The sequence below is a fragment of the Artibeus jamaicensis genome, unplaced genomic scaffold (genome assembly GCF_021234435.1).
Source record: "Artibeus jamaicensis isolate MK-2021 breed Jamaican fruit bat unplaced genomic scaffold, CSHL_Jam_final contig_332, whole genome shotgun sequence".
Lineage (NCBI taxonomy): Eukaryota > Metazoa > Chordata > Mammalia > Chiroptera > Phyllostomidae > Artibeus > Artibeus jamaicensis.
Genome location: NW_026521788.1, coordinates 95694 through 121801, shown reverse-complemented (window position 1 = coordinate 121801; position 26108 = coordinate 95694). Strand labels below are relative to the sequence as shown.

The 26108-nt window shown below is 35.3% G+C and overlaps 1 protein-coding gene across 3 annotated transcripts in view; it reads left to right on the top strand.

The window, feature by feature from the left end:
• Positions 1 to 26108, top strand: part of HELLS (helicase, lymphoid specific) — a 40921-nt gene that overhangs the window by 7765 nt on the left and 7048 nt on the right. For 2 of the 3 annotated variants that reach the window (XM_053664010.1, XM_037143013.2), the window contains 17 exons: positions 2096 to 2132; positions 2218 to 2282; positions 4601 to 4642; positions 5397 to 5618; positions 5971 to 6153; positions 6692 to 6835; positions 8114 to 8310; positions 13168 to 13264; positions 14601 to 14762; positions 15750 to 15889; positions 16198 to 16336; positions 17408 to 17491; positions 17572 to 17691; positions 19367 to 19483; positions 19957 to 20116; positions 23182 to 23278; positions 23360 to 23436. In XM_053664010.1, coding sequence (XP_053519985.1) covers positions 2096 to 2132; positions 2218 to 2282; positions 4601 to 4642; positions 5397 to 5618; positions 5971 to 6153; positions 6692 to 6835; positions 8114 to 8310; positions 13168 to 13264; positions 14601 to 14762; positions 15750 to 15889; positions 16198 to 16336; positions 17408 to 17491; positions 17572 to 17691; positions 19367 to 19483; positions 19957 to 20116; positions 23182 to 23278; positions 23360 to 23436 — 2083 coding nt within the window. The remainder of the gene's footprint in view (positions 1 to 2095; positions 2133 to 2217; positions 2283 to 4600; positions 4643 to 5396; positions 5619 to 5970; positions 6154 to 6691; positions 6836 to 8113; positions 8311 to 13167; positions 13265 to 14600; positions 14763 to 15749; positions 15890 to 16197; positions 16337 to 17407; positions 17492 to 17571; positions 17692 to 19366; positions 19484 to 19956; positions 20117 to 23181; positions 23279 to 23359; positions 23437 to 26108) is intronic. The other variant, XM_037143014.2, reaches the window with a different exon arrangement.

Below are 26108 nucleotides of genomic sequence, written 5' to 3'. Positions count from 1 at the left end.
AAGTATAGTCCATCTTTTGCAGATTCTGTATTTGAAAATTAACATCCCATCTAAAATTTATTTGTAACCCCCAAATTAATATTTGTGTTTTTGTGGACATTTGCAGGCATGTGCTTGTGCAGAACTTTCAAAATTTGAGTCTCCTAAACACGCACATTCTCAGCTGAGGTTGGTGGGAATGCTTAAATAAAGCTCTCACACTGTAAATAATTATTTAATTTTGTTGATTTTGTTGTTTAAAATGGCCCTTAGCCATATTGTGCTGAAGTGTTTTCTGGTGTTTGTAATGCAAGAAGGTTGTATTGTGTCTAATGGAGAAAATGTGTGTTAGAGAAGCTTCCTTCAGGAGTTACAGTGCTGTTGGCCCTGAGTACATTGTTAATCAACATAAATGTTAAGATAAAATAGCAACACATAAAACAGGGTCAAGTATTTCTTTGTTTCCTTTTCTAATTTTTAAAAATATGTTTGTTGATTTTAGAGAGAGTAAAAAACATTGATTGGTTGCCTCCCTTAGGCTAGATGTGTGCCCTGACTGGAAATCAAACTCCCAACTTTTTTGGTGTGTGGGACTACCCCCAACCAACTGAGCTATACTGGCGAGAGCAATAGGGTTAATTTATGTATGACATCAGTTGACAAAAATGTGACCAGAGCTTGGCAGGAACCTAGATTTTTATTTTTCCTAGAAGCAGTGGTTTCGTGTTTACCGATTGATTATTTTCAGTGACTTTATACAATATAACTTGTTAATGAGAATTGATTGTGATTTGCTGAAGGTCACATACGTAACAAATAATAATGCTAGTATTATTTTCAGACTCAACACTTAGCATCTGTACTTAACTGCTTTTATTAGGAAATAGCAAAATGCCAATAGACAAAATAGGTAGGGTATCTTTACAGTTTTTTGATTCTTAGTGTGGTTAATGGTGATGTTAATGTACATAGTTGATAATATTGCAAAAAATAGTGTTTAAAAACTGATATAATTTGACTCAGTTCCTGATCGCTAGGACTTTGGCTTTTTAAAGAACACATAGTTACTTAGAAGATAATTTTACTGGCTTGATTGTCCATTTACTTCTTACTCCAGACTGTTGATTTAAACCATCCTTCACTTTGATCTACCTAGGTTTTTATACCAAGATTTTAGGTTTTTTCACTCCTTTGTTCTAAAGGTGCAAACCCATTAAATTCTGCCTACTCCATCTCACCAGTCCCTTTTGGTATTTTCATTTTTAGTCTTCTAACATTTTATATCATTACTTACATGTTGTCTTTTTTTTTTTTTTTTTAGATTTTATTTTTAGAGCAGAATGGAGTGGGGGGGGAGAAACATTACTGTGTGGCCTTTTTTTTTTTAAGATTTTATTTATTTATCTTTAGGAAGGAGAAAGGGAGAGAAATATCAATGTGTGGTTGGCTCTTGTGCGTCCCCTGCTGGGAACTGACTTGCTACTCAGGCATGTGTCCTGACTGGGAATCAAACCGCGATCCTTTGGTTTGCAGGCCCGCACTCAATCCACTGAGCTACACCAGCCAGGGCAGTGTGTGGCCTCTTGCATGCCCCCAACTGGGGACCTGGCCTGCAACCCAGGTGTGTGCCCTGACTGGGAATTGAACCTGCGACCCTTTGGTTCACAGGCTGGCATTCAATCCACTGAGCTACACCAGCCAGGGCTATGTTATCTATTCTTAATCTTCATTTTCAACTCAGTTACAAATTGCCTTTAAACATCTCTTCCTCTCTTTTATCTTCTCACTAATGTTTTTTTTCCATCAGTATTCTTCTATGTTCAGTTGTCTTTAACTTTTAATTTTATTGAAAATTAGTATTCTTTACATACCATACTGGTTGAATACCTTCAGCATACGCATACAATAGATGTATATGCTTAATTTTGAAATTTCTCTTGTAAAATAAAAAAAATTAAGTAAAGAAGAACCTTTGGGGAAAAGTAGAGGGGTATGGTTATAAATAAGAATAGTAGGGGAAGTAACAAGGAGAGGTTACATACTTAATTAGTTCATTGTAATGCATAATACCATAGCAGTCCTTAGGAAAATAATATTCTAAATCCTTGTTTTGTAGGGTAAAAGTTCCATTGATGGAAGTGAGGAGAATCCAGGTAAATTTACTTGTTCTAGTTTTGAAGAATGTGTTTATATTTTTACATTAGTTGCAAATAAAAAAATAAAATAATTTTTTTATAGTTATGAGAAAGAAAAGAGGAAGAGAAGATGAATCGTACAATATTTCAGAGGTCATGTCAAAAGAGGTAAAACTAAAGGGGGAAGGGCACATTAAGTTCATGTCAAGTAAAAACTTTGGGGGTTTTAAACTACATTGAAGCTGTATGCATGTGGTTATATACTTGACTGTTGAGCCTGTTATGGTAATCATCTTCCTGTTTGTTAAAGGAGCATGAGCTCAGTCTAATCAGAGATTATTATAATTTCTTGAAACCTCAAAACCTTAAGAACTTGATTCTTGTCCCTTATTGAAGACCTGTAGGGACCTGAAGTCACATACTCATTTCTAAAACCAGACTATTTTTAACCTTCTCACTTGTTATATCATAATAGAAATTAAATAGAATCTTCAATTATGGTAAATTTTAAATGTTCCTTAAACATATTTTAATGTATTTAACATTGTTACATTTTCAAATTCTAGCTTTATTTATTACCTAGCAAATTTTTCCTTTACCTGAAATTCAGAAATTCAAATTTTTTAGATCTTCATAGTGTCTAAAATTTTAAATTTTACATAATTACTATCTTTAAGGAAATCCCTGCCCACCCCCTCTCCATTTAAAAATAATGGTCAGGACCCACTCGGTTGATTATGGAACACATTCAGCCTGAATTTGAAAAACTATTAATGAGATGTATTGGCGTTATAACCAATCACACAGTTGTTAATTTAATTCATCAAATGTTTGTGGCATATCTGCTATGGGCAAACTTTGTCCCAACTTGATCAAATCTATCAGTAAAGAAAGGTAAAGACTGCAGAAGTTACCAGGTAACACTCAGGTTTCGCTTGTCTCTATGCCCTTAGCATCTAGTAGGAACTTCAAAAATCAGAATACTTTTATTCTGTATTTTCAGTTTGTCTTTGCCTCTTGCTTAGGAATCCAAAATAGATTTTTATCCACAGAGGCCTAAAGTGGGCTAGAGTTGGGATTATAATACTTTTGAGAGTCAATTCTTAAGTAACAGGAGTGGCCACAACCTGATTCCAGAGCAGAGTTTGGAGGACTTTTTCCTGTGATGGACCAGATTAGTAAATGTTTTTGGCTCTAAGTAGTTTTGTAGGAAACAATTCAACCTTGAATTTGGCTTTGAAGCCCATAAGTAGGCATGTATATACTGTAAACAAATGAGCCTGGTTTTGTTTTAATTAAAACAAAATTTTTATATTATTTATAAAAACAGGTTGCTGGTGCAGACTCCATCTAGCAGGGTCCATATGTTGTGGATGAGGCAAACAAATTCACATGGACTACAGAAGTCATGTGTAGAAAAAGGGATGGCAAGGCTACTCTCTGAGAGAGTGCCCCAACCTTTGCCTGGACAGGCTTTTACTGCTTTTCTGGGAGCATTACATCAAGGAAGGTCTTCATTCATCATTGTCAGACAGTAATGATCAAACAATAGATAACATTCAAAGAACTTTGAGGGCTTATTCTGAGTCAGGGTCAGTTGGTTGAAGGGCCATAAAACTTTGGGAAACAAACTTCATGTTTGGACCTTATCAGAAAATTTAGGGTATTAGCAAAGCAGGTTTCACAGGATTTTATGCATTCTTTCTTAGTCTTGATTGCCCTGGGGAACCTCCTGTTCCAGCCCAGGTCTGTACCACATTGTTTCAGGCTTAGATCAGGCAGGGCAAATAAGGTGGCCAAGAGATTAGGAGACTTCTTGCAGACAGAGGGATGATTCAGGTTATGTCAGCTGAGGGGCGAGGGTCCATCATTCCTTTTTTCTATAGTCCCCCCTCCCCCAAATTCTTCCCAGAGGACCCCATTTGAGACCATGCCTGTCTTAGGTCATCCCTCCCTTGAGGAATCTTACCTGTCATTGGCTAACCAGTCATCTGCCCAGGGCCAAGCAATGTAAAGTAAAAGGGCAGAGGCAACACCCCTGCCAGGAAGATACAAGCTTTGTCTCCTTAGTGGCTTATGGTCCCAAGGTCTCTTTACTCAGCCTTAGCCACATGGGATTACAGCTGCTGATGAAACCAAGCAGGGAGGTTCCCAACAGTTTGCCAGCTCGAGTTGGTCCACAGGCTGTAGTTTGCCAATCTCTATACTGGAAAACTTCACTGTGTCTGAATCTGAACCTATCTATTCAGATATTAAAAATGGAAAATTCAGGAGTAATTATCCCAATTTTCATGCATTGCTAACTAAGAATTTTATAAGAACACTACAGGCTTAACTAATTGAGATCTTAATCATTTTAGTTGTATTTTAATTATTTTGCAATCCTTATTTCCATTTGCTGCCATACAACCAGAGCAGTAAATGTCTGTTAAATACATGAATGAACCACATACATTGTTATTTTGTTTGTTTTCTCAATTTTTTAGGAAATTTTGTCTGTGGCTAAAAAAAATAAAAAGGAGACTGAGGTAAGACACTTAAAATAGATACTAAATTTGGGAGTTATATTTGCTTCCCCTGATCATTACCCTCTTTTCTTTTTATTATCAATATACTTTTTTCTCACCAGTTACCCTATTTCTTAGTCTTTAAGAAAAATACTCATTTGCCTTTTCAATTCAGTTCAATATCCATTTGTGGCATCATTTATGTCTTAGTGTTTATAAGACTTTTTCTATTAATTCACTTTCTGTTTTCACACTCTTAAAATGGAGTTGTGAAGGTTGCCAACCAATAAAGTCTATGATTGGTCATAAGTTGGTGCTGAGTGTCACAGATAAATTTATATTCTTGAGTGTGATATAGTCAACATTAAAACTTGACTCACTTTGCCCCTTTCCCTGTGATGAAAGTTATTACTTGGAAGTAATGATTCTGTGTTCCTTGAAAGAAAAGTTTATTTTCCTTCTTTTACAGACATCTTCAATTATATTTGCTGCGGGTGAAGGAAATTATTAAGAATATAGTTCAGTAAATTCATGGGTGGCACTTAGAGGTTTGGAAAGGAAGTACAATTGTATAAGTTATTTCAAAAGTGGATATGCATTTTTGGGGAATGGAGGTGCTGCATGTCTCTAGGTTTTATTCAACATAAGGTTTTATTTTCTACATACCCAGTGCTTACAGCACTGGATAAATTTTGATGAGCAGTTTTTTGTTTTTTGTTTTGATAGGGTATCAGCGGTATGTATCAAACTACTAATTAAAACTTTTTTTTTATAGGATGAAAGCTCTTCTAATCTCTGTGTAGAAGATCTTCAGAAAAACAAAGATTCAAATAGTAAAATTAAAGATAGGTTGTCACAAACAGTTAGGCAGAATACTAAGTTCTTCGTTGACCCAGTTCGGAAATACGATGGACAGCCAGTACCCTTTCAGCAACCAAAACTCTTTACAGGAGGTGTGATGCGTTGGTACCAAGTAGAAGGCATGGAATGGCTTAGGGTAATGAATTCTCAATGTTCATACAAGATACCAGTTCATTTCTATCTAGTAACCTATTAATGGAGTAACACAACTCAAGTTGTTCCATATTTCACTATTATATGTAAAATATTTGTGTGTGAATAAGTATTTTCTGATTTATTTACCCAGAGTAAATTTTTAAAGTGAAAATTATCTTATTCAAGGCTATCAACACTTTAATGGCTTTGATAACCTCCTTCCCACAAAGTGCAGTTACAATTTATACTGGGACTAGGTCAGTCTCATAATTATCTTTGGGTAAAAAAAAATGAACAATTGCTAATAGCTTTTTGTATCAGAATTTAAATACAGTGTATATTATTTTGTCCAGATGCTTTGGGAAAATGGAATTAATGGCATTTTAGCAGATGAAATGGGACTGGGAAAGACAGTTCAGTGCATTGCTACAATTGCATTGATGATTCAGAGAGGAGTACCTGGACCATTTCTTGTCTGTGGCCCATTGTCTACACTTCCTAATTGGATGGCTGAATTCCAAAGATTTACACCAGAAGTAAGACATGTGTCCTTTTGTTAAGAATATATTGTTTCAAATGTTTATTCTGTTTGAATTATAAGTCTCTTACTATAATTATATTAATTTCTGTATAAATACTACATCTTTTTGACTTACCTTTCAATCTCATCATTACCTACATTAAGTGTATAAAAAAGAATATCTTAGACATGTTGCCAAAAATATCTCTGGATGATTTTTAGTGTATTGGATAATTTGCTTCACCTGGGTAGAACTTAGTATTTAATTCTGTTTATTCTTATTATGATATGTGTCTATTGTTATGGCCACATTCTTGCCTTATGAGAAGTATATCTCAGAAGTAGCTTTGCCACCAACCTTGACGTACCCTTGATTTTTTATGGCTTTTTAATTCTCTCATAGTAGTCCAGTAATTTGTTAGAATTGACTTATTTTGTTACATAGAAATATAGCTAAGATTGTTATTTCTCTCTGAAATGATTATGTTTTCCAAATTTTTATATTCTTATTCAGTTCTAAATTTTTGATATCAACCAATATAACAATCTTTTAGATTCCTACTATGTTATATCATGGGACCCAGCAGGAACGTCGAAGATTGGTAAATAATATTCACAAACGGAAGGGAACACTGCAGATTCATCCTGTGGTAATCACTTCATTTGAAATCGCCATGAGAGACCGAAACGCATTACAGGTATGATTGGTCTTTATTGGATTCTTTGTAATCCACAAATCACATTTTTATAACACTTTCTGATATCTAGTAGCATGTAATTTTTGTTCTGATGGAAGTAATTGTAATATGTACATTCCTTTAGAAACTGAAGGGGTTTTTTCCCCCCCAGATTGTAATTTATTTTTTAGAGAGAGGGGAAGGGAGGGAAGAAGAGTGAGAGAAATATTGATCTATTGCTGCTTGCAAGCCCCCAACCAGGGACCTGACCTGCATCCTAGGCGTATGCCCTAACCAGGAACTGAAACTGCGACCTTTAGGTTTGCTGGATGTTGCCCAGTTCACTGAGCCACACCAGTCAGGGTTTATTTTAACAGAAAGATTGAGCTGAAGGTTGTTTCTAAAAAAAAAATTAAAGCCTATGACACTTTACTCAATAGCCATATGTCATTTTTTTAAATCCTCACCCGAGGGCATACTTACTGAATTTCAGAGAGGGGAAGGGTGGGGGAAAGGGAGAGAAACATTGCTCAGTTGCCTCTGCTGTATACCACAAGTAGAGGACTGAACCCACAATGTAGTCATGTGCCCTGACTGGGAATTGAACTCATAACCTTTTGGTTTATGGTACAGTACTCCAGCCAACTGAGCCACACCATCCAGGATTGTAGTGTCATTTTAAATGTGTTAGAATCTTCCAGGTCTAGACCTAATCAGTGAATACACTGCAGTTATGTCTGTGATGTGTGGTGTAAATTATCAGGACTGACTTATCTATTTAATTTTAATGAAATAAGAATAGGTTATTTGAAAACAACTTATTTTAGACATGGATCTGTAGCGAAACATTTTCATATGGATAAGAGTGTCAATCTCAGGTATAGGCCTGAAAAAATTCTAATGCTGTTTCTTAGCGTACGAAACTAATCGAAGCTTTCAATTCTTTTTCAGTTATCTAGTATAACGTTAAGTACCTTTAACAGTGCATTAGAATGGAAAGCTACAGACTGCTTTGACTAAAGAATGTGAATGGAGAAATGTTAAGTATATAATAGCAGGTGGATTTTAATTTTTAGTTCATGGCCAAATGAGGTCTATTATAGGAATACCAAGTATGCATTAGTTTAGGAAATTATCCTTTTATTAGATGAGAGGAAAACATGATCATCTCAGTAGATACAGAAATGCCATTTGATAAAATTGAATATTCATCACAAATGAAGTTTTATTTTTAAATTTGTTTTTGGGAAAAATTGTGAGGTATCATTTAAAAGTTTTTCCCGTAAATTCCTTTTCCAGCATTGCTTTTGGAAATACTTAATAGTAGATGAAGGACACAGGATTAAGAACATGAAATGTCGTCTAATCAGGGAGTTAAAACGATTCAATGCCGACAACAAACTTCTTTTGACTGGGACTCCCTTGCAAAACAATTTATCAGAACTTTGGTCATTGCTGAACTTCTTGTTACCAGATGTATTTGATGACTTGAAAAGGTAGGTAAGCCAGTTATTTTCACTCTTTCTACATTTCTCTAACCTCAAAATAAGTGTTCTTTCTTCTAGGTAGCTTAATTAAGATAATCGGTCTTTGGCAAGTTCTTTGTGGTATTTTACTCTTTATAGTGCTTTTCTCCCAGCTCTATTGCAAAGTAATTGATGTATTCCACTGTAAGATGTGCATACAGCGTGAAGTTTTGATTTACATATTTTGTGAAATGATTACCACTGTAGGTTTAGTTATCTCAACAACTTACCTGTGTATCTAACGGGAGTATTAATAGTAGTCATCAATTACATCCCTATTACCTCTTTTATTATAACTGGAAGTTTTGACCTTTCACCAATTCCCCCTTTCCCTACATGTTCTACTCTTGACACAAATTATGTGTGAGCAAGTAAGTAAAATATTAGAAACAATTTACTTGCATTGATGAATTAAAGCAAAACTAGCCCTGGCTGGTGTAGCTCAGTGGATTCAGCACAGGCTGCGAACCAAAGGGTCACCAGTTCAATTCCCAGTAAGGGCACATGCCTGGGTTGTGGGCCAGGTCCCCAGTGGGGGCCATGTGGGAGGCAACCACACGTTGATGTTTCTCTCTCTTTCTCCCTCCCTTCCCCTCTTTCTAAAAAGAAATAAATAAAATATTTTTAAAAAGAGAAAAACTGAATTGAGAACAATTAAAATATTTTATTAAATATTAAAATATTTTTATAGGGCTCTTAATTTAGTTAAACTCATGAAATACGTTCAGGTAGTATTTATTCATTTTTATGCTCACAAAACAATTCAGGGGATAGAGGTTAAATATATCCACTGTCTCACATATAAGAAAATCCTGGCATAGAGTTATTAAAAATTTAACAAGTTAATGCCAGAGCCAATAGTAAAACTAAAGTCTCGGTTTTAACCTAGCGCATTATTTTTTACTGTTGTTCAAGTACAGTTGTCTCTATTTTTCCCCCCACCACTTCCCCCAACCCCACCTATTCCCACCTCCCACCCTCGATCCTATACCCCTTTAGCTTTGTCCAGCTGTCCTTTATACATGTTCTGAAAACCCTTCCCCTGTTTTTTCCCCCATTATTCCCTCCTATCTCCTCTTTGGTTACTGTCAGTTTGTTCTTAATTTCAATGTCTCTGGTCATATATTGCTTGCTTCTTTGTTTTACTGATTAGGTTCCATTTATAGGTGAGATCATATGGTATTTGTCTTTCACCATCTGGCTCAGATCATTTAGCATAATGCTTTCCGTTTCCATCCATGTTGTCACAAAGGGTAGGAGTTCCTTTCTGCTGCATAGTATTCCATTATGTAAATGTACCACATTTTTTTGACCCACTCATTTACTGATGTGCACTTAGATTGCTTCCAGCACTTGGCTGTTGTAAATTGTAATGCTGTGAACATTGGGGCGCTAGGTTCTTCTGAATTGTTGTTTTAGGATTCTTACGGTATAATGCCAGCAGTGGAATCTAGGGTCAAAGGCAGTTTCGTTTTTAGTTTTCTGAGGAAATTTCATATTGTTTTCCACAGTGGCTATACCAGTCTGCATTCCCACCAACAGGGCTCCCTTTTCTCTGCAACCCCACCAGCACTTGTTTCTTGATTTGTTTATGGTGGCTATTCTCACCAGTGTGAAGTGGTATCTCATTGTGGTTTTAATTTGCATCTCTATGACTAGTGATGCTGCACATCCTTTCATATGTTTCTGGGCCCTCTATATGTCCTCCTGGGAGAAGTGTCTGTTCAAGTGTTTTCCCCATTTTTAAATTGGGTTTTTTGTCTTTTTGTAGTGGAGCTGTGTGAGTTCTTTATATATTTTGGAGATCAAGCCCTTGTCTGAGGTATTATTTGAAAATATGTTTTCCCATACAGTTGGTGCCTTTTTCATTTTGCTGATGTTTTCTTTAGCTGTGCAGAAGCTTTTTATTTTGTTGTGGTCCCATTTGTTTATTCTTTCCTTTATGTCTCTTGTTCTAGGGGATATATCAGTGAAAATATTGCTGTGTGGAATATTTGAGATTTTCCTGCCTGTGTCTTTGAAGGACTTTCATGGTGTCACAACTTAGATTTAAGCTTTTTATCTACCTTGAATTTATTTTTGTATGTGGTGTGATTTAGTGATCAAGTTTCACTTTTTTTTGCATGTAGCTGTCCAGCTTTCCCAACACTATTTGTTGGAGGCTATTTTTATTCCAGTTTATGCTTCTGCCCCTTTTATCAGGTATTAATTGGCCATAGAGACTTGGGTTTATTCCCTGTGTTCTTTATTTTGTTCCATTGATCCATGTGTCTATTCTTGTGCCAGTACCAGACTATTTTGATTATGGTGGCCTTGTAACATAGTTTGATATCAGGTATTGTATTGTGATCTCTCCCTTATTCTTTCTCAAAATTTCTGTGGCTCCTGGGGCTCATTTAGGGTTCCATATAAATTTTTGAAGTGTTTATTGTATTTCTGTGAAATATCATTGGTATTTTAATAGGGAATACATTGAATCTATAGATTGCCTTGGGTTTTATGGACATTTTGATGATGTTAATGTATCCAGTCCATAAACATGGTACATGCTTCCATTTGTTTGTGTCTTCCTTAATTTCTTTCTTCAGTGTTCTATAGTTTTCTGAGTGCAGGTCTTTTACCTCTTTGGTTAGGTTTATTATTCCTAGGTACTTTACTTGTTGCTATATCCAGTGGGATTTTTTTTCTGATTTCTGTTTCTGATATTTCATTGTTGATATACAAAAATGCCTTCGATTTCTGAATATTGACTTTGTATTATTTTGTTTTGCCAAATTCACTTATTAGGTCAAGTAGTTTTTTTGGTGGAGTCTATAGGATTTTCTTTGTACACTATCATGTCATCTGTAGATAATGACAGTTTTGCTTCCTCCTTGCCAATTTGGATGCCATTTATTTCTCTCTTTTTTCTTTTGTCTGATTGCTGTGGCTAGGACTTCTTCCATTACTATGTTGAATAGAAGTGGTGAAAATGGACAACCTTGTCTTCTTCTTCCTGATCTTAGCAGGAAAGCTTTAACTTAGTTTTTGCTCATTGAGTATGATGTTGATTGTAGGTTTCTTCTATATGGCCTTTATTTTGTGGATGTATCCTCTCTTTATTCCCACTTTTCTGAGTGTGCTGTACCTTATTAAATGCTTTTTCTGCATCTATTGATATGATCATGTGATTTTTGTCTTTTTTTTATGTGGTATATTACATTTATTGGTTTTGAATGTTGTACCATCCTTGCATCCCTGAGAATGAATCCCACTTGATCATGGTCATGGTGTATGGTCTTTTTAATGTATTTCTGGATGCAGTTTGCCAATATTTTGTTGAAGATTTTAGTGTCTGTGTTCATCAGCGATATTGACCTGAAGATTTCTTTCTTTGTTGTGTCTTTATCTTAACCTAGTGCTTTTAATTCTATAAACTGTTTGAATCTTAGCTTATATTATGAAAACCAAAAAATAAAAATAGTTTTCAGAAAATAGTATGCTGGGAATGGAAGAGAAAATGATCTTAACAAAAGTTAAAAATAATTAAGATGGAAATATCAAATTCAGGAGAGCAAAATAATTGATTTCTTTTGGCATCAGTGAAAGAGGAAAGCTAATTTAATTTGGGAAAGTTGAATGTTTTATTTTGAAAGTTAAAATTTTCACCTCTGGTTACCAAATGTTGGTCCAAGACTAGGCTGTCTGTTAGTTAGTAGGGAACATTTGTGAAGGACAATCTTTCTATGTTTTATACATTCCTACTGAGTTAAAACATTGAGATAGGAGCTTGGAATCTAAATTCATAAAATGTGCTTCTGGTGCTCAAAGTTTGGGAATATCTGGTCTAACTACTGAATGTAAATATTGCTAATATTTTTTCCAATTGCATTTACCCAACAATATAAGTTTACTTAGTGTAGACTTAAGGAAGTCTTATACTTACTTTTTTACATTGTGAATAACTAAGACTATATAGTAGGTTTGATTAAATATGTTGAATTTTAAAGACATTAGTTGCAGCAGGTCATATTTATATCTAGAGAGAGATTATACCAGCTTGGATTTCAGAGATAGTTTTTTTGTTTCTATTTCTCCACTAAACTGTTGTATATAGTATGTACCTTAGGATGTGAGGGTTATCTGGCTGCAACACCTATCACCCCATTGATCACCAGGCTTGATTAATCTAGTAGGCGAGGTGCGTGTCCCCTTGTCCCTCACCATTTCGTGTGTGTTCCTCCTGAAGCTGTGTGCTAGGTTGAAGAAGAGATTGAAAGTCCCTGGGAGAAAAGGGATGTTTTTCTGTCCCACTTACGGCAGTGGCTGCACTCCCCTGCTAGAACTACTTCAGGCAAGCTCTCAAGGTCCATTTGTAGTAGAATGTAGGGTAGTCAAGCTTCCAAGACTCCAGACACATCCAAATGAGGTGCTGTATGTGGCAGTCTGCTTTTTAAAAAACAACAAAAGAATATGTACCTTAATGTTTATTTGATTTTTCATATGGTTGGAAGATTAGATTAGTGTATAAATCAGGAAAAAAAAATGTTCCCTTAAGACAATACCTCCGTCTGCGCTGGCTGGCTAGCACAGTTCGAGTATCCTCCCAATACATCAAGGTTGCAGGTTTCATTCCTGATCAGAGCACACATACAAGAATCAACCAGTGAATGCATAAATTATTGAAACAACAAATAAATATTTTTCTCTCTCCCTTCTTTGCTCTCTAAAATCAATAAATAAGAAAATATCTGCTTTTTAACATTCAAGTTAATATAAAATGTAAAATGTATCTTGTTATATAATTAATTTATGTGATAGCTTAACTTGTAATAATTTCTCTTACAGCTTTGAATCTTGGTTTGATATCACTAGTCTTTCTGAAACTGCTGAAGATATTATTGCTAAAGAAAGAGAACAGAATGTATTGCATATGCTGCACCAGGTTTTGGCTTTTATTCTTATTTTGGTTACTGTAGACTCAGAATTTTAAAAGGGAACCTAGAAATCCACTATTCACCTCTTTGTAGTAGATTTTGAAAAATGAACTACTTCCTAAGTTTAGCGTATACCCCTACACCCAGAGGTCATGTGGCTTTAGAACAGAATTCAAGTGCATTTTGAAAATTTGCCCTTTTAATGTATATTCATTTGACCTCTAATGGTTACTGATATGTTTATTTGGACATAAAAATCTTAATTATGTTTTGACAGCTTCATTAAAAATCCTTATAATTTTTCACTTTAAAGCTTATACATATTTGTGCCCTGGCTGGTGTGGCTTAGTGGATTGAGCGTGGGCCTGCGAACGACACAATCGCGGTTCGATTCTCAGTCAGGGCACATGCTTGGGTTGCAGGCCAGTTCCCAGCAGGGGACGCAAGAAAGGCAACCATACATTGATATTCCTCTCCCTCTCTCCTTCCCCCCTTCCCCTCTAAAGATAAATAAATAAAAAATCTTAAAAAAAAAAAAAGCTTATACATATTTATAATAAAACTCTGAAATTGTATAGAAATGGAAAGTAAAAATAATACACCAAGTCATATGTACCCTACCATATTTTTTCCCCTTTCTTTCTGAGTTCCTTTAGATATATTTGTTTCTGGGCTGATATCTAAAGAGACTTTTTAAAAAAACTATTGGTAATGTTTTCTTTCTCTTGTAAAGTCTCCTACTGACTCCTTACCTCTGGGATATTTCTTCTAAAGACTAAGTAGTTTAATAATAATGTAATTATGTATTGTTTCTATGTTGTTTTGTCTTATAAGTACCGCTTGCTAACCGATTGCGCCACTGGAGCTCCGTGTTTCTGTGTTGTTTTGTAAATGTTGAAATCACTTGTCATTGCACAGCGAATGAGAGCAATTTTAAACCTCAAATGTTATAATGTAGAAGGTCTTCATGACCAGATCTCTGGGTTGGTTGAATCATTGGTATTCTACTAATCCAAAACATTACTTTAAAAGCTGTGGGATGTAAGTTTTACCCTAAGAAGTACAGATATTACTTATTTGAGCTTTTAAAAATATTCAAGATACATTAAAATAATAAATACATTGTGAAAGGCTATACATAAACATTATGAGTGTCATTAGGGGGATCTAGTCATTAGGGGATCTGGTCAGGGAAAATTTCAAGGAGACCTTTTTTTAATCTCATCTTCTGAGACTTAATAATATTTATATAGGGGGAAAAAGAGAATGGGACCTGTGGTGAGAGTGTTCCCTAAAGCACAGGAGTGTACAGAATTCACATGTTTATTCATGTTTACATTTTAGATTCTAACACCTTTCTTACTGAGAAGACTAAAATCTGATGTTGCTCTTGAAGTTCCTCCTAAACGAGAAGTAGTTGTTTATGCACCCCTTTCAAAGAAACAAGAGATCTTTTATACAGCCATTGTGAACCGGACAATCGCAAACATGTTTGGAACCATTGAGGTAGGATGTGGATTTACAATATATTGTAAATGACATTGGCATAGAAAGTTTCATGGTTGACTTCAGTCTTGTAACTCATCTGTTTTCAGGACTTCATGAGGGTGACTTTCTAACAGGAGTAAAAGGCATAAAGCCAGTGATGGTATGGTCCTATTAAAATTTAAGCGATGGTTTATTCATTAGTATCTCTAGTCATTTGGAATGCTAGTTAAGATTTTTGATTTGAACAGACACACAGTGTATTAAAGTCTTGCCGACTAGACCAATCCCAAAAACACAATCCCGCCCTGGCTGGTGTAGCTCAGTGGATTGAGTGCAGGCCTGCAAAACAAAGGATCGTGGTTCGATTCCCAGTCAGGGCACATGCCTGGGTTGCGGGCCAGTTCCCAGCAGGGGATGCATGAGAGGCAACCATACATTGATATTTCTCTCCTTCTCTCCTTTCCTTCCCTTTCCTTGGCCTTCCCTTCCAAAGACAAATAAATAAACGTCTTAAAAAAAAACAAACAAACCCAAACACAATCCCTTCATAGGATGTCACTGACAGCCAAAAATTCTAATACAACACTCTATTTTAAAGAAATACCTTCTTTAGTCACCTGCCATATTATATAGATTCAAGTGGGATGTGATTATTTTGTAACTGAAGATTAGGACACCTTTAAATTTTGCTTAAATGTCCAGGTTTTTAACTATATGCCTGCCTTTTTAATTATTAGACACTTATAGTAGTTGCCAGTCATGAGGAATTACATTGCAAGGTTATACCAGTCCATAGAACTACCCTCTAATGTAGATATGTGGAGCCTTATTTCACAGATCCTTGATTTTATGTCTTTGGAAACTACTAAAATTGATGATGAAAGAAAAATTTGTTTTTTCTTTTTATCTTAAAACATTTTATACATGAAAATATTATACTCTACTTTGTATGTATTTAGAATTTAAGGCTATAGCTTTTTAATCCTTTAATTTGTTCTCTTTCAGAAAGAAACAGTTCAGCTAAGTTCTACTGGACGACCAAAACGGCGAACTAGAAAGTTAATAAATTACAGTGAAGTAGATGATTCCCCTAATGAATTGGAAAAATTGATCAGTCAGATACAACCAGAGCTAGACCGAGAAAGGTATGAGTTTAAAGATAAAGTATCCTTGCCCTTGCTAGTGTGGTTCAGTCGGTTGGAGCATTGTCCCATGGACCAAAAAGGTTGCGGGGTTTGATTCCCAGTCAGGGTACATACCCAGGTTGTGGGTACGATTCATGGTTGGGACATGTACAAGAAGGCAACCAGTCTATGCTTCTCTCTCACATTGATGTTTCTCTCTCTTAAAGCAATGAAAAAATGTCCCTGGGTTAGGATTAAAAATAAATAAGGTATCTTTTAAACTGGTATTTTTTTGGTTTTTGTACTCATGGATTATATATTTTTGTTAGACCTGTTGTGGAAGTGAATTTTCCTGTAGATTCTGAAGTCAATCTGAAGCTGCAGAATGTAATGATGCTACTTCGTAAATGCTGTAATCATCCATATTTGATTGAGTATCCTATAGACCCAGTCACACAAGAGTTTAAGGTAAATATCATTTAATAATGAATGCGCTGTTCTCATTTCTGGAGAAAGTGTCACTTTCCATATTGGAAAAGTCTGAGATACAGTTTTTCAGTAATGCAGCTAATTTAGAGACATCTTTAGTTGCCAGCCTTTTCAGTATTCCTTTTAGTTGGCATTCAGCTTGTCAAAACTATTCTGATCCTCATTTACATTTCAACCAAGAGTCACAGAAGAAAATTAGAAAGTTGGTATTCAGTTGTGGACTTCAGATTAAATGAAATTGCTTACTTGGGCATATGTTGGAAAAATATCTTAGTATTAAAGGAAATAAGTTGTAAGCAATCTTCCACCCTGTTTCACAGTAGTTTATAACAGGGTTGCTCACCTCTGGAATTAAGACATTTGGGGTCAGCATATTTCTTTGTCTAGGAGATGTCTTCCTGTGGATTGTAGGCCATTTAGCATAATTTATTCCTACCTCTAGACACTACATGCCAGTAGCATTCCCCTCCCCTGGTTGTGACAACCTAAAATACACATTGCCAGACATACCCTAGGAGTGGTGGGGAAATTGCCCATATTTGAGAAACACTGCTTTATAGTGTTTCATTCGAATAAAAAAGAAGATAACCTGATGACGTAATTGATATTCCCCAGAAGGTGAATAATTTCTTAATCTTCAATGCTAGGTTATTTATAAACTCCTCCTATGTTTTCTTTAATATCTACTGAGAGTTCTAGCAGGGATTTTCATACATAATTTACTTAAAAATATACTTGGTGATAAAGAATAAACCTCAATGTGTATGCTGTACATTTGACCTTATTCTCTTACACAAAGCCTTTGGGAAGAGGTGAGGAGGACAACTCAAGGTTATACTTAAACTGAATTTTGTTTTTGCAAAGTAGGGTTTCAGTTCTATAGTATGTCTTTCTTAGAGGAAGAATTATGTTCTAATAAAAAGAAATAACAAGGTCAAACTTAAAATTTTTTTTGCACTTTATAAAAATTGAACTAGTCACATGGCTTTTACTTTGAAAGCTAAATTATTAGTCATGGTTGTGACTTTTTTTTCTTTGACCACTTTTAAGGTTGATGAAGAATTAGTAACAAATTCTGGGAAATTCCTAATTTTGGATCGAATGCTGCCAGAACTAAAAATCAGAGGTCACAAGGTGGTACTTTTGGTGGATTTTTTTATTGTTTAATTATTCTTTATTAATCAGTATAGATACTAAGAACATTTAAATTTTAGGTGCTACTGTTTTCACAAATGACAAGAATGTTGGACATTTTGATGGATTTCTGCCACTTTAGAAATTTCAACTTCAGCAGACTTGATGGATCCATGTCTTATTCAGAGAGAGAGGAAAATGTAAGACTACTTATATCATACACACCATTTCTTTTTTGTAACTGTTATCTTGATTTCTCAAATAATATTCTAAGTAGACTCACATACTGATGATAGAGATACAAAAGACCTAAAGCCCTATAGCAGGACCAAAAACAAGCATTTTGATTTAGTTTTAATTTTTATCAAATTATATACTATATCTTTGGCACAACCTTACTTAGTATTCTACTCACACAACAGTCACTGTAATAGGATACAGGAAATTTTTTTCTCCATTTTGGCTCTTCCAACATTTTGCTATGAAAATTTCAATAATAGCAGTTGAAACAATTTGACAGCAACCACCTGTAAATCCACTTAGAACCTGCCACTAGGACTTTTTTTTTTTAATTGCATACCATGATATAGCATAAATTCATTATTGTATCCATTCGGTATTCTATCTTCTTTGGTGTGTTTTAAACTAACAGCTGACATGTACTTCTTTCTAATTACTTCAGTGTATTTTGTGTTTTGGAGTAATACTTGCATATTCCAAAGGTGATAAGAGAAAGTGTGCATTTGCTGAGTTTTGGTTTATATGTATATGTAAATGAATACACCAACTGTCAAGATCTAGAACATTACCCACCTACTCAAAAACTTTCTCCATGCTCCTTCAGAGTAAGCCCCCTTTCCTGCTGACTTTGTCTCCTAATCAACTACTTGGGGTATTTTTATCACCATTCTTTGAGGGAGGACGGTCTAGATTTTTTTTCCTAATATTTTTATAATCTTTTCTAATACTGTTTTCTAATGTTAGATAATCTCCCGTAAATTTGCCTTGTGGTTAGAGGTTTTTTTTAAAGCAAAGTTAAGATCTTAATAAAATAGATGCTTAGAAAATAAATGAAGTTAACATGGGCAGATATTTTATTAACATAATTGTTTTGTGGACCTGAATGATTGAGTTGGCCTCCCTCAGGTACATGTTTAATAGTTGTATGTAAAAATAATCTCTCAGTGTTTTTGGTTCAAGCCTCTTTCTGTCATGGTTATGGTTTATTACAGTGAAATGATACAGATTAAAATGGGCGAAGAGAAAAGTCAGATAGGTGAAGTCCAGGAGAAAGTAGATGTGAGTTTCCAGGGGAGTTACACAGACAGCACTTATTTATCCCAACAATAGTTTGTAATAGTGCATGAGAAGCAAACCAGGGAAGCTCACCTGAGCCTTGGTGTCCAGGGTTTTTACTGAGTATCATCAGTCAAAGAGTCCTGGGGCACTTGAATGACCAGCCTGAGCTTGAATTGCTCAGGCCTCTCTTAAGGTGGTAATGATACATACAGCATGTCCTAAGGCCCCTGGTTTTTTGCCACAGACTGAGGAGTAGGCATGTCTATACGTTTTTGTATAATGGGAGGTGAGTCTTTGGCACTTTTGTCTCTTTTCAGAAAATTGGTCTTTTTCAACTTTTATGCCTTCTGGGGTTTTCAATATTTACCTCGCATCAAAAGTCCTGTGGATGCTGAAGAACTCATATCAAGTTTGAAGAATGCTGGGTTATATCTATAAACCTTGGCCCACCACTGACCTCCCCTTCTTTTCCTGGTAAACATATGCTAGTAAGATAGCTGTTCCACATGCAGCAACTTATTAACGTTCCAGGCAGAAAGTTTCTTAATTCCTGTCTCACATCCTCTTTGCTTTTAGATGCACAACTTCAACACAGATCCAGATGTGTTTATCTTCTTAGTGAGTACACGAGCTGGTGGACTGGGCATTAATTTGACTGCAGCAGATACAGTTATTATTTATGATAGTGATTGGGTAAGTGCAAGCATAATAATATGCTGATCTTACATTCCAAAGGTTTTTAAAATCTTTCATTGTATGCCTTGCAGTTTCATTTATTTGTTTTGAAGAGGTATCTATAATGAGTAAAAATAATTTTTCAGGTGTCCTGTGTATTAATACTTGAATCTGTTCTATCAGTGAAGCCACTATAGAAATTGAAAAAGACACTCTTTTGGGGTGTCCAGCCTGTATCCCATGAGCTGTGTGTGGCCCAGAATGGCTATGAATGTGGCCCAACACAAAATCATAAATTTACTTAAAAAAATTTTTTTTGTGTTTACATGTCACATTGTACTTAATGTGTGACCCAGAGGTGCCAAAAGGATGGACACCCTTGATTATTAGTTGTACATATAGACTGTACCCAGGCATAGTTTAAGTTTAAATAATTTTAACCTTATATTGTTAAAAGTTATTTTTCCTTTTTTTTTTTTTTTTTTTTTAAGAACCCTCAGTCTGATCTTCAGGCCCAGGACAGATGTCATAGAATAGGTCAGACGAAGCCAGTTGTTGTGTATCGTCTTGTTACAGCAAATACTATTGATCAGAAAATTGTGGAAAGAGCAGCTGCTAAAAGGAAACTGGAAAAGCTGATCATCCATAAAAGTAAGATTCACTTTCTGGTATATTTTCCTTCAGTTTCTTTGTTGTAGTTTTTGTTATTTTTTTTGTAAGAGAAATTTGCAAGGCTTGATTAGTTCAGCATTAACTAAATAAGCAGTGGGAGATTTGGAGCTTTAAGTAAAGACTTAGGTTGGTGACCTTAGACATAAAAAAAATTAATGAATGTCTACATGAGGAACAAAGGGGGCTGAGAAAAGTTTCAAGGATAATTTCAGAGTGCCTGTCAAATATGTTAGGGATTTGAAATGATCTTAATTCTTGGTAAGAGATTTGCTTGTCAGAAGATTTAAGAAAATTTCTAGGCCTCTTCTACCAGTTCAATGTATTAAATACTAGAATGTGGAAGGTACATTGAAGTAGTGCTATTTTTTAAAAAATCAACTTACTTTATTGAACCACTCATTCAAGAACTTTTTTACTCCAAGAGTGCCTTTTTCATACTTTTGACCATGGTATTTAAAAAAAATAGTGTTTTCTAATCTAGAAAGAATTTGAGGAGTAGGGGAAATAAAGTGGGTGAGGCATGGGCCTTTTCTGTTCTGTTCCTTGTGATTCTTTGAAGACATTTTCCTTTTATTAATTGAATGTAAAATTATATTTGAAAAAATGACTATGGCTACCATAAGAAAGGTAGAAAATATGTTAGTTGTAAAGCCTAGAGAAATGGGAACATCATCATAATGTTGAAAATTACTGTCAGTGGCTCTGGCTGGTGTGTGTGGCTCATTAGATTGTGTGCCAGCTTGTGAATGAAAGGGTTGCTGGTTTGATTTCCAGCTTAGGGCATGTGCCTATGTTGTTGTGGGCCAGGTCCCCAGGAGGGGGGGTGTGTGAGAGGCAACCACACATTGATGTTTCTCCCCCTCCCTCCCTTGCCTATCTCTAAAAATAAAGCAAAAAAAATTTTTTTGTAATTACTATCAATGTATTTTATGCTACTTTCTCACTTGGACATACAGTAATTCCTCACTTCATATTATTGATAGGTTCTGTGACTTGAGACGAAATGATGTATCACAAAACTAGTTTTACCGTAGGCTACTTAATAAAACAAAAGTCATGTTCCGGTGGCATCTCATTGGTGTTATAAACACCGTTATTTAGGGACCTGCTATACTTTCTCTAGTGCATTGGATTTTTGAGGGAAATATGGATTAGGTTATGGGCATTTTTTATTTGACTTGGTATAACATTCAGATTGTAGTTAAAATACATATTGGAGGAATAAAGAACTTTATCCTAAGAAGATTTTGTACAGATTAAAATTTTTTCATCTGCTGCTTTAGGAATTTGATGGACTATGTACTTTGTTTACTGAATATAGTTTAAATTAAGTAAAGTTCATAGTTTTATTTTCCTACGCTCTATTTTCAGTATTTTGAAATTAAAAACTTTTTAAAGATTTTATTTATTTGTTTTTAGAGGGTAAGGGAAGGAGAGAGGGAGAGAAACATCAATATGTGATTGCCTCTCACGTGTCCCCTACTGGGAACCGGCCTGCAACCCAGGCATGTGCCCTTACTGGGAATCGAACTGCAAGCCTTTGGTTTACAGGCCCACACTCAATCCACTGAGCTACACCAGCCAGGTCTGAAATTAAATTTGTCAGTAATTTGAAAGGAATTTTTTAAGTATTAAGTTTTATAGAGATATGTACAGATTTTAAGTGTGCAGCTTGGTGAATTTTGAGCTATGTACAACAAAGTCTGTCAGAAAATATCCAGCAATGTAATGTGAATAATAGACATGTATTGAAGAAAATACAAGAAACATCATACATAGGACAAAGATGCCTCGGTCCCCTTCAAAGTAGCTACCTTTGGACCTCACACAGTCTTCCCAACTGTCATCAGCTGCCCTGTTGTATTTTCCTGAGTCTCATCAGTGGTCTGAAATCTCTTCCCTTTCAAAGGTTATTTCAGTTTTGGGAAGAGTCAGAAGTCTCGGGGCACCAGATCTGGGCTATTAGAGTTGGGTAGGAGAGGAGGGCTGAGTCACCTGGGTGATTTGATATTTCTCCAGAACCTCTGCACAAGATGAGATGCACGAGTGGGCCCATAGCTGTGGCCTTCTGAATCATGCAAATAGTTTCCACAAAGGAATGTTTAAGCTTATTATAAAATTTGATGTAGATTCGTTCCTCTACTGGCTCAGTCATTTTGAATGCAATGGCCCGACATTACACATGCTCACTCAGAGGTGTCTACTGCCCTCACAGACTAGCACAGTGAAGTCATCATTGCTCACACATGCACACTCCAGTCCTCTTGCCATAGCTGCCAGGTTACATCAGTGTCGTGCAAACCATTCTCATTATATTAACTGGCTAGACTTTTTCCATACAGATTTCATTTATACTCATGTAGCAATCCTCTACAACAGCAATCCCCAACCTTTTTGGCACTGGGGACCTGTTTCATAGAAGACAGTTTTTCCATGGACCGGGGTAGGGGTCCATGGTTTTGGGATGATTCAAGCACGTTATGTTTGAACTCACCTGCTCTAGGGCCTGGTTTCTAACAACCCTGGACTGGTCCACAGCCCGGAGGTTGGGGGCCCCTGCTCTAGATCAAAGTCACAAATATTTCCATTGTCCAAGTAGGTTTCTTGCATCCTTTGTTTATGTCCTTTTTCTTTCTAGCTAGTTTGCTGAACATCATATATTGAAATTTATCTGTTGCGTGTGTTAGAAGTTTGGTGGTTTATTTTTAATAATTGCTGAATAGTTTATCCATTCTATCGATCGATTGAATTAGAGACTTTGACAGAGTAAGATGCTCCTATACAGATATTTGTGTACTTAAGCATTTATTTGTTCTGGGTCTTATGATAAATATATGTTTACCTATAGGAAACTACCAAACTTTTCCCAAGTGAACATACTCTTTTACACTCTAACCAATGAAATTTGAGATTTTCAGTTGCTTTTCTTCTTTACTAACACAAGGTTTTATCTGTCGTTTTTAATATAAGCAATTCTGATTAGTTTGTATTTAGGTTTTAAAAACAATTTTGAGTGTTTTGAATTTCTTGAAAACTTTTTCTAGATCATTTCAAGGGTGGTCAATCTGGATTAAATACATCTAAGACCTTCTTAGACCCTAAGGAATTAATGGAATTATTAAAATCTAGAGATTATGAAAGGTAAGATTTTTTAATTTTAGAAAAATGTAATTCATGGTTTTGGTTTATCATACAGACCTGATTTTTTGCTTTCTTTTATAGGGAAGTAAAAGGATCAAGAGAGAAAGTCATTAGTGATGAAGATCTAGAGTTGTTGTTAGATCGAAGTGACCTTATTGGTAAATATCTCTCATGCTTTTATTTTCATGGGAACTTTAAAACATATACATAAATAGAGAGAATAGTATAATGTACCTGTATGTATAAACCCACTCATCTTCAATAGTTCAATAGCATTTAGTCATTACTTTTTCATTGCTATTCTTTTTTGTCAGAATGTTTAAATTATGACATTTCACCCATATCTTTCTCATGCATCATATATTAAAATGAACATGTTTTCAAACATAGGCACTGTGTCATTATTACATTTAAGAGAGTTGGCACTAATCTAATCCATATCCAGAGTTCCCCAGTTGTCTCGAATCTTTTTACTGTTTGAATCAGGATACAAATTTCATGAATTGTGAAGTCCCTTTTTTTTTTTTTTCTATAACACCCTCCTCACTTTTGTTTTTTTATGTCATTTGCGGAGAAAGTTGTTAATTTGTTCTATAAAATGACCTAGATTCTGAAGGGCTGATTTTTTCCCCCCTTGCCCCCTGTATTTTCCTTTGACTTTTTCCTCTGTCTACTTATTTTCTTTCTGTAAAGTAATGAGTAGCTTGTGTAAATATAGCTCTGTAGGCATAATTACCTCCAGGTTCCATAATTTAGGAATACAAGTGCTTTGTTCTCATATTTGAAATCATACTAGGAGGCACATAATAGCAGAATTTATTTTTAGTGAGCTAAGATTGAGCAGCAGATTTGGGCTGGTTTTAATATTATAGTTTTGTCACCATTTATTTAACCTGATAGTTTTAGCATCTACTGATGATGATTGTTTTGAACTTTTTTTTTCTTAAGGATTACAAAATGGTGACTTTTTTTGTTGTTGTTCTACCATTCCATTATTGGCTGGAAGTTACTTTATTAAGAACTTTTCCTTGTTATACTCTTTGGTTGTTACTCTAAGATATAATCTGTGCAGATGAGGTGGGATAAATTACTTCTTTTCTTGATCAATTTTTAAAATAATGAGTTAAGTGGTACCTATTGTGGTGATCACAAATATAATATTAAAAATTCAACATTTCCTAATTATTTTATAACATTATTGATACCTGTGCTCTTGATTATTTATGTATATTTTGTCTCTGGTAGAAATACTATATAGTGGTGTGCTACTGCTCATCTTTTTGCAACTCTGTGTTCAGTGTATTAACAACATTGGTGCCTTGTTATTGGTCATGCTAAGAATATTTAAAACAGTGGAAACAGGCAAAAACTATAAGCCTGTTTGGAGGGAGAGAGCCATTTGCAAGATACTCACTAGCATACCACTATGTATAGTGTCAACTTTGATTCTCAAATATTTTTTTTTTTTTTTTTAAGATTTTAAATTTACCTTTAGAGGGGAAGGGAAGGGAGAGAAGGAGAGAAATATCAATATATGGTTGCCTCTGTTGTGTTCCCTGCTGGGAACTAACTGGCCTGCAACCCGAGCATGTGCCGATTGGGAATCAAACTGTGAACCTTGGATTTGCAGGCCTGCACTCAATCCACTAAGCTATATCAGCCAGGGGTTTCAAATATCTTTTGAAAATTGTGTTTGTCTTATTAGTGACTTAAAAGAATTCTTTATATATTCTACATTAAGTCCTTTAATCAGATATGTTTTGTAAATATTTTCTCCCAGCCCGTGTCTTAATCTTTCTTAATTAGTGCCTTTTGAAGGGCAAAAGTTCTACTTTGATGAACTCTACTTTTCCTGTTGCTGTATCTCATGATTTTGGTATTGTGTCTAAGTAATCTTTACCGAACCCAAGGTCATGATGTTTTCTTTAAGAATTATAGTTTTAGCTCTTAAATACATTTGAGTTTTAGCTATTCTGAGTTCTTAGTATGTTTATATGCATTATAATATTCAAATAGTTCATGGAAAAATATGGGAGAGGAAGAAAAAGCATTATGACCAAATCGTACATATATTATCAAAAATCAGCACCACAGTGTAACATTTGAAAATAGTAATTCATAGTAACTGAAGAAAGGAGAACTACTTAATAAACACCCACTTGAAAAAACATAATCATCCCTCAATGTTTAAACTGGGCATACAGAAGAATGTTCTTAATCTGATAAAAATGCATTCATGTAGGGAAACTACTACTAAAATTAAGAACATTCAAGGATAGCTCTGACTGATTTCGCTCAGTGGGTTGGGTGTTGTCCTACAAACTGAGAGGTCACTAGTTTGATTCTCTATCAGGGCACTTGCCTGGGTTGCAGGCCAGGTCCCCTGTGGATGTTTCTCTCCCTGTCTTTCTTACTTTCCCTTACTCTGTAAATAAAATGAGAGCTTTAAAAAAAAACATTTGAGGATAGCCTTGGCCTATGTGGCTCAGTTGGTTGGAGCTTTAATCAGCACCTGAAAGGTTGCAGGTTCAGTTCCGTATTATGGCACATATCTATGCTGTGGGTTCAGTCACTGGTCCCGGTGTGTACAGGAGGCAACCAATCAATGCTTCTTTCTCACATCAATCTTTGTGTCTCTAAAAGTAATGAAATAATGTCCTTGGGTGAGGATTTTTGAAAAAAACATTTGAGGGTAACAGCTCTCATAGCATTGCACAGTATATACAGTATTTCTAACTAATACTGTGAAATAATAAAAATAGGTTAGAGGAATAATAGTATGAAAGTTCATGTTGCTTTTATTTGCAGGTGGTATAATAATCTAGACGTT